The sequence below is a fragment of the Acanthisitta chloris genome, unplaced genomic scaffold, assembly GCF_000695815.1.
Source record: "Acanthisitta chloris isolate BGI_N310 unplaced genomic scaffold, ASM69581v1 Scaffold29515, whole genome shotgun sequence".
Taxonomy (NCBI): Eukaryota; Metazoa; Chordata; class Aves; order Passeriformes; family Acanthisittidae; genus Acanthisitta; species Acanthisitta chloris.
In genome coordinates this window covers 5,164-14,107 of record NW_008672562.1, presented here as the reverse complement: position 1 = coordinate 14,107, position 8,944 = coordinate 5,164, and the positions used below count along the sequence as shown (strand labels likewise).

General features: G+C 38.3%; 1 protein-coding gene across 1 annotated transcript; it reads left to right on the top strand.

The window, feature by feature from the left end:
• Nucleotides 1-328: 328 nt before the first annotated feature.
• RFC3 (replication factor C (activator 1) 3, 38kDa) lies at nucleotides 329-7,900 on the top strand (the record flags this gene model as incomplete). The annotated part of the gene is made up of 9 exons (XM_009074575.1): nucleotides 329-369; nucleotides 632-769; nucleotides 1,717-1,784; nucleotides 2,891-2,988; nucleotides 4,205-4,386; nucleotides 4,614-4,750; nucleotides 4,886-4,984; nucleotides 5,995-6,064; nucleotides 7,676-7,900. Coding segments are annotated over 9 exons (1,025 nt in total), but the record flags the coding sequence as incomplete, so codon positions are not given.
• Between the last annotated feature and the right edge of the window lie 1,044 nt (nucleotides 7,901-8,944).

Sequence of the window (8,944 nt, the reverse complement as noted above, 5' to 3'; positions counted from 1 at the left end):
CAGGGTTGTGTGGACTGGCTTGGGTGTTACAGGGCTGCTCGCCCAGCCAGATGTGCCGAGTTCACTTACACGTCTGGATCGATTCACTCCTTCAGTGATTAGTGATGTCAGACTAATGTGACTCCTGGCTGTAGGACATGGTCAGATATTCTCCAGGTCATGCTCTTTAGCTTTTCAGGAAATTAGCTCCTAATTTCATTTAAACCCAGGACACCTGTTACTCCTTTGCCCATATCCAAGGCTTGCAAGGGAAACACCAGAGTAGTTATGTATTTGGATATACATCTTTACACTTTATTATAACCTTTCTACTGTGTGTTTGTGGCAGCTGTCACTCTAGTAACCCTGGAAAGCATGTTAAATGCTGAGGTGAGTTTTTCTGGGTTGGTTTGGGATGTTTTTTGAGGGCTGAGGTGTTTGAAGTTGAATGAGTTACACCTGGCCTTCAGAAAATTACGGTGTTCTGTAGGAGATACTTCTACAGGAAAGAAATTCAGTTTTAACTCCAGGTACTGTGTTGTGATGGAGCTGGAGAAGTCATTTAATGTGAACTTGGGTGAGAATGGAGAGGTGAACACTTTTGTAAGGGAAATGCTGTTGTAGCTAACTAATCTTGTGGCTTTGTGTTCAGGTTCAGTGTGGTGACTTTCCTCATCTGTTGGTGTATGGACCATCAGGAGCTGGAAAAAAGACAAGGATAATGTGTTTATTAAGGGAATTATATGGTCCAGGAGTGGAAAAACTGAGGATTGAGCATCAGAGTATAACAGTAAGAAAAATGAATTTCCTATCTGCTATTGACATATATCTGTTATGAGGCCCTTTATATTGATTTAAGTTTTAAAAATAATGGGTTTCTTTGCACTCAGTATCTTCATGCTTTTTTTAAAAAAATTAATACTAATTTGATTATATGAACAAATACTTTTCTAGAGGTTTTTGTTCCTTAGCTCTCTGGGATATGGGGTTCTCTGTTTTCTGTGCCTGGTTGGCTGTTCCTGTGGTGGGGTTTTCGTTTGCTGTTTACAGGTCAGTTTGCACAGTAGCATCTGTTGTGATAGACTAGCTCTGAATTAAATGTGTAGCATTTCATTTGTAAAAATAACCCTTATTTTTTAAGTTCTTGTTGCAGCTTTTTGCATATATGCAAGTTTTAGCTTGTTTTCTCATTCTTGTAGTGGCAACTTCAGCATTAGTTAAAAGAATAATCATTTTAAATTCTCTCTGCTCTGGTCTTGTTTGTATTTTAACTGTTCAGACCTAGTTCAGTGGTGATATAAATAATAGTGTTTTCTTTAAACAAAGTATAGACTTGAAATCCATTTACAAGAAAATTAAATAGACTCTTTAGGCTTGTCCAGCAGTTTTGCCTCCAGAACTCTGCTTTGGATGGATAAAGTGTCACTTATTGTGAATGGCTGATTCCAGTAAGACTTCTTTTACAAAACTCTGGAGTGTGCAGTAATACATATATGCATACATACATACATAATGATGATTACTGTTACTATTTTACAGACTGGGTTATGTGTCAGTTTTTTGCTCCTTTTCTCCTTTGGAGGTGGGATTCAGGGGATAGGAGATTGGCAAGTCTAGTGTCTCAGCAGTTCCTTGGACTCTGAGACTCTAGGTTTGTCTCTGACCTAGCCAGCTGTAACCTGTAAGATAAATGTTTAAAACTCTTTCTGAAACTTAATATGCTTCCTTTCTACACAGGCGCCTTCTAAAAAGAAAATTGAAATTAGCACCATTGCAAGTAATTATCACCTTGAAGTTAACCCAAGGTGAGTTTACAGTATAGATGTCCCAGTTCAAAGATAAGCCACTGGTCATTTTGCAAGTGATTGCAGCCTGGGTATATAGGGTCTGATTACCCAGTTTGTTGCCTGAGCAAATTAGATAATGGTTTATGGGTTTGGTCTGGAAATGAGTGCAGGGAGAGGTCTTCTAACTGAACAGCTCTAGTATACAGCAATCCAAATTTTTGTTCATTTAAAGATGCTAATGTTCTGCTTAACTAGTCACTAGCATGCTGATGTTGAGGATTGGGTAACAGAGACAATTCTGGATTCATAGCTTTAACTATTTCAGTTGAAGTTGAGACACTTTTTGGACCTAACATCTCCATGTTGTTAGTTCTCTCACAAATACAAGAATAAAGGAATTTGAAAGTAACAGGGTTTACCTAGTAACTCTTCAAATAAGGTGCTTAGAGTGCTGGGAAAGAACACACCACAGAACACTGTGAATCCTGTCTTGAACAAGGTTAGGTGTGGAGTTAAACAACAGAAGCTAAAATGGGGTACTGTATGTCTTTGGCAGTCGGGGATTGCTGATGATAGAAAATCATTTATGCTGCAATAATGTCCCAGGATCAGTATTTTACTAGTAACTTGTTGGGACATCAGTGTGTCTTTCAAATTTACATTAAGCATATAGATTGGTTGTGGCATGACATCTAGTTTTCAGGGGTGAAAACCCTACATTTACATCAGTCCTTTGAGTCAGGCATCCCATTATGTGGTTAGACCTAATTGTTCTTCCCATAATGGGTAAAATGTTCTCATTGTGTTTCTTTGTCCAAATTGTAGATAACAGAATAATAAGTGCTATTTTAATGAGTTAATAAAACATTTGACAATGGTTTTCACTACTTTTGAATACAGTGCTACTAACCTACTGCTCCTGCCTAAGCTTTGGGTTGTTTTTGTTATTGGGAAGGTAACTTTCAACCACGTAGGTGTGTTGAGCTTAATTCTAATCTCAGCAGCTTCTGAATTCTTTTGATGTTCTTGTTCAGTCAGTTGACCAAGGGGCTGCTTAGGAGGATGTATTTTATGTGTAATATAAAGTGGTTTTAAACCAAGATTTAATCAAACTCCTGGTACAGTGATGCAGGAAACAACGACCGTGTAGTAATTCAGGAACTCTTGAAGACAGTAGCACAGTCCCAGCAGCTTGAGACAAGTACTCAACGAGATTTTAAAGGTGAGTAGAACAGTTAAAACCAGTCAAAATGCTTTTTAAACTTGGGTATTTTTTTCTGAAACTTCAGCTCACCGTATTGTTTGTACCTGTATATTGCATGAAGACACACATGAACCTTTTTCCATTTAGAAGCATTTTATCCATAGTGTGCATAATGACACCGGGTAAGAAAATGGTGGCTTTCATTGAATTTTCCAAGACACATGTTGCTATGACTGGCTTATTTTTCCTCCCCATGGCTAACTTGAATGCAAAATCAGAACCATATAATGAGATAGGAGAGAGGAAATCTTGATGGATAGTAGAGGAGAAACTAGTTGAAAATAGTCATGGACTTTGTCTCCTTGTTCTACGGTTCTGTTTCCTCCTGTTCTCAGAAAATACTTTTTCACCTAAGCTGCTCAACAGTGTTTGGCTCTACCAGTTATTGATGTATATATCCTTACAGCTGCAGTCATACCATGCACCTCAAAATGCCTGGTAAGCTGTCTGGTCTTATAAGCCTGCATATATTACCAGAAGAGAAGTTGAAGTGTACTGGGCTGACTTGTTCCTCCAGGCTCTTGACCATTCAGAGTATTGAAATGAGCCACCTATGAGTGATCTATGAAGGAACCTGCAGAAAATAGCTGGTTAGGTTAGTTGCTTTGTATTAGGTGTCTCCTGATTGTTGTGAAACATTTTTTGAAATACATTTTTCTATTTTCTCTTTAAGAGACCTCGGAGAGGGACTGCAGCTACAATAACAAGGCAGCTTTCTACTCTTCCTTTGTCAGACCTAGATGTTGGCTTTTAAATGTAAAATGTGTTGAGGGGAGTCTTCAAGAAATTTGTGCTTTTTGATACATCCTTATGCCATAAATTCTCTTTCATTTCTTACTTCAAAATTCCTTTAAAAAGTTACTATGCTGGTATTCAAAGTGAAAGCTTCTACACATACCTGGATTATTTCTTGGCACTGAGGCATTGCAGACTCTGGTCTGAAGAAATTGACATTTCAGGATATGAATACAGTGTGTGTGAAAGAGTGGAAGATTGTACAGTCAAAAAGGCATGCAGGTTATCTTAACCTTTATTTTCCCGCCTGTGGACAAAGCTGCCTTTTTCTGTGTGCATCATTCATTTTGATATTATGCTTGTATGTCAAAAGTGTTTGTTTTCTTAGAAAGGTTTGATATTAATATGAAACCCCACTATTTTTAATCCTTTTTTTCAGTGGTGCTGTTAACAGAAGTTGACAAACTCACTAAAGATGCTCAGCACGCTTTGCGAAGAACAATGGAGAAGTACATGGCAACCTGCAGATTGATCCTGTGCTGCAACTCCATGTCAAAAATTATAGGACCCATTCAAAGCAGATGCCTGGCTGTACGAGTGCCTGCTCCCAGCATTGAAGATGTATGTTGAAACAGAAGGAAGAATAAGTTGTTTTAAAATTCTTACTAGATAAGTTCTTGCTGTGGACTTAGGAAAGTGACCTAGTTTTTCTTTGTGATGGGTTGTGATGTCAAGCATGGCTGAAAGTCTGGTCCATCTCTGGTCCGGAAGTCTTTCAGACAGGAGAGTCTGTAGGTGCTGAATGGTTTGCTAAGTGTTATACTCCCTGCTACCTGTTTTCCATCTAGATCTGCCATGTCTTGACCAGTGTGTGTAAGAAGGAAGGCCTGACTCTTCCTCCGGAACTGGCTCAAAGGATTGCAGAGAAATCTGGCAGGAATCTTCGGAAAGCACTACTTATGTGTGAGTCCTGCAGAGTACAACAGTAAGTCACTGCAAAAACTAATGTAAATTATACTGTCAGACACATAAATGACCCCATACTTCTAAGACCTTGTTAGAATAGGTGACAAATTGCTTTGATTTTGATTTTTTAAAAATATGGTTGATTACTGTGCAGGTATCCTTTTACTCCTGATCAGGACATTCCTGAGATGGACTGGGAGGTTTATTTGAGAGAAACTGCAAATGCCATTGTTGGCCAGCAGACACCACAAAGGTAGGTGGTTGCGCTTGTTCAGAGCTGTCAATTATGTTTTTGGTGTCCTCTGGAACCAAAAAAAAAAGTTACATTTAAAAATGTCGCCTCTTTACATGTAATTTTCTATTATTTCTACTGGAGTTGCAGCCAGAGGAAGTGAGATTTAAAATCACCAGAGGAGGCTAAATAAGAATCGGGAACTGAAAAACTGTTGCTTTTCTCTCTTACAGCTTAGTAATCAAAAGTGAGCATAGGCTGAGTTGCATGTCATGTTTTCTGTCTTTTTTTTGGGATGGGGGGGCAGACAGGGTGAATAAGTGTATATGCTTGGTGTGGTTGGTTTGGTTTACCTTTGGTTTCTGTTTCACCATCTCTGGTATAACGCACCTTTGTAAAAGAACTGGAAATGAGAAATGATCACTTTTTTTGAAGCACATTAGGACATGACCCCTTCATCCATCTCAGTGTCACATATAGGCCTGATCCTTTTAGTCTGTTCTATATATTATGTACATGAGATGTCACTTAATTTAGATGCTAATAACGTCTGACCTCCTGATACTGAAAGCTGAGTATCAGTAACTGTCACTTTTGCCACCTAATTGTCTTATCCCTTCTTATAAACAATGAAGTCAGAAAAACAGCATAAAGGAGTCCTGTGGCTCTAATCAATTTTGTTTGTGTCTCCTCACTAATCTTAAGCATGAATAATAGCTTGGATAGGAAGAGGAATTAAAGGGAGACAAGCCTGAGACAAATTCTAATAGCTTTGTAGCTTCTAGATTAACTGAGACAATTGTAACTAGAGTATATGTAACTTGTCTTTTGAATAAAAGGTGATATGTAGCATTTGAATTGAAACTGACCCGTGCAATGATGATGAGATTAAAATAACACACAAAACCAAAAAGAGAAAAGAGGCTTTGCTTGGGGTGACTTTGTTCCTGCAGCATATTTCACAAGTAGTGAAAACACATTAGTGTGCTTTGGGGTCATAATTCTTGTATTTTGTGGTGTCTTTCCAACAGGCTTTTAGAGGTCCGTGGACGGCTTTATGAGCTCCTGACACACTGCATTCCTCCTGAGATTATAATGAAGGTAATTCAGCTATCTAGCTCTTAGTGTGTTACAAATATTAATGCCGTGACAACCTCAACTAGGTTTTCTAAAAAAAAAAATCCACACCAAAGCATCACAAACTATCCAAATATTGATGAAAAGCTCTGTGCTTTCCAAATAGACGTGAGTGACCAAAAGATACTTCTCTCTGACCAGTTTCTATATTGAAACACAGACATTATCATGTCCAGAGAAGGGCAACAAAGTTGGTGAAGGGTCTGGAACATAAGTCCTATGAGGAGTGGCTGAGCAAGCTGGAGTTGTTTAACCTGGAGAAAAGGATGTTCAGGAAGGACCTGATTACAGCTACCTGAAAGGAGGTTGTAGCAAAGTGAGGACTGCTCTCCTTACAGGCAGCCAATGACAGGACAAGAGGAAGTGGACTTAAGCTGCACAAGGGAAGGTTCAGGATCGATATTAGGAAAAATTTCTTCACTGATAGAGTGGTAAAGCATTGAAACAGGCTCCCCAGGGAAGTGGTGGAGTCACCATCCCCAGAGATGTTAAAAAAATGAGTAGATGTGGTACTGTGTGATACCGGTTAATGGGCATGGTGGTATTTGGTCAAAGATTGGACTAAATGATCTTGGTGGTTTTCTGCAGCCTGCATGGTTATATGATTCTACGGGCTAATCTTGATAGGATGTTTTCTTTTGTATAAGTTTTGTTGTTGTAAGTTCAGTATTCTCAATGTCTTGGTGGAGAGGTGTGCTGTGAAGGGTGCTAGACCAGCAGCCTTTTCAAAGACAGAAGTCATCTTGAGAGGAGAAAAGCAAATGGGATGTGCATGTTTTTATTTTAAGTAGGATGAAAGGATACTGCAGATACCTAGCACAGAACAAGGATTAAAGATAATGTTTGCAATTTAACCGAAGTGGACTTTGCCTTCAGACATAAATTCTTTTCACATTAACTGCTTTTTTGCCTTCTGACAGTTTTGGGAGTTAGATGTTTCTTTAACTTTCCTTTCTTAGGGTAGCTTAGTGGATCCTGCATTGCCATGTTTGAGAGGCCACAGGTGCATGTTCTTTACCCACTCCCTCTTGATAAACTTGAAATGGTCTAGAGATACTTCTCACTTAGTCCTCCTTTAATAAATCCTGTTTTAATAGAGATGGATTTGCAATGATTTTATTGCTGTCTCTGATCTAAAACAATGCATTTGGGGGTTTTATAATGACTAAAGTATTTGGGCCAAGTGTCTTGTGTGTGTCTACACAGAAATATATACATAAATATAAACAGATATACTTAAATTCTAAATAAATCCTTGTTATTTATTAACACTGTTTCTTGTGCTTGATGCTGTTGAGATAGAAGTGGTTTTAATGTAACACTTGCTGTCTGGCTAAGAATTCTCCCCAGGGCCATGTTGCCTGCATGCAGTAGAGGTTATACTTTTTGGAAATGAGGTTAAATTGCCTTTATTAAGGCATAAATAGTTCGGGTAAGTGATTCTTGAATGTCTTTTCTGTTGGATTAATGAGTGAACTATTTGTCATATCTTGATTGTTTTCAGAGAAACAAGGTTATCCTCTTAACAAAAAATAACTAATTTATCAAATGCTGTCCTGTTTTTTCCCATTTTAGGGCCTCCTGACAGAACTTCTGAATAACTGTGACGGACAGCTGAAAGCAGACGTTGCACAGATGGCAGCGTTCTATGAGCACCGCCTGCAACTGGGCAGCAAAGCCATTTATCATCTGGAAGCATTTGTTGCAAAGTTCATGGCAATTTACAAGAAGTTCATGGAGGATGGGCTAGATGACATGATGTTCTGACTCTTAAGCCCAAAGTCGTACATAAAATGTTGTGTCAAGACACCAGTAATGTTGCAAATGTCTACTGGTCCATGCCTGATCACATGTGGGTCTAGTTCTAAGTCAAACATTATTATTTTGCTATGTAATAAAAATCATGTTTCTTCAGCTTTTTAAACCAGATGGATCGTTTGACAGCCACAAATCCATCTTTAGATCCATACAAAATACATTGGCCTTTCAGAAAGACTTGGAAGATGTATAAGATCATAGTTGCTTTGCCGTATTTGTAAGTTGACATTAAGAAGAGAGAACACGTATGCTATATGTTTGGATTTTGTTTGTTACTGGGCAAGGCTATAAGCAAAAGATGTCTTTAGCATGGTGTATTAAGTTCCAGTTTGAACAGATATTCATATGTTCATATATTCAAGACAGCCACACTGTTTTCTGTGGCGTGCTCACGCAGAATGGTTTATGACTTTGGCTTGTTTGTTTTAAGTACTTGCATTGAAATTGTGGATGAGCTGTACTTCTGTGTTGCTTGTAAATCAGTATGATAACTTGGAGCATCTTGTTTAGAAGAAATATAGGTATATAAAGCAAGTCCACTTGCTGTCTGACACTTCAGGGTTCACCTTAACATACACAGTGCTGTTCAGGTAAAGGTTATTCCTTTTGACTATTTTTTTAACGAAGGGTAGGGTTTCAACTTTTAACAAATACTCTGTCACCTCCTAAATTGGTATGTGACATTTTTCAAATGGCAAAATAAATTGTAGAAAATATGACCAGCTCGACTGCTGAATTAATGTTTTTTGCTGTCTGTGACTGCCTAGGTACATGCATTTGCTTTGATAGAGATGTCTTTCAGGAAGGTGGGGTATCCCACACGCACTGTTAAGACTACAGGAGCCACTCAAGTTTAAAAAATCCAAATACAAGCAAAAGGAAAAAAACAGCCTCCCAAAATAATAGAAAACCAGCAAGACCTATGCTGCAAGTCTTTTGTGTGTTCTGTTTATATACCCCAAAAATTACTGAATTTATGCCCTTAATTACTTTACTATGCTAATTCAGGCTATTACTAGATAGTAT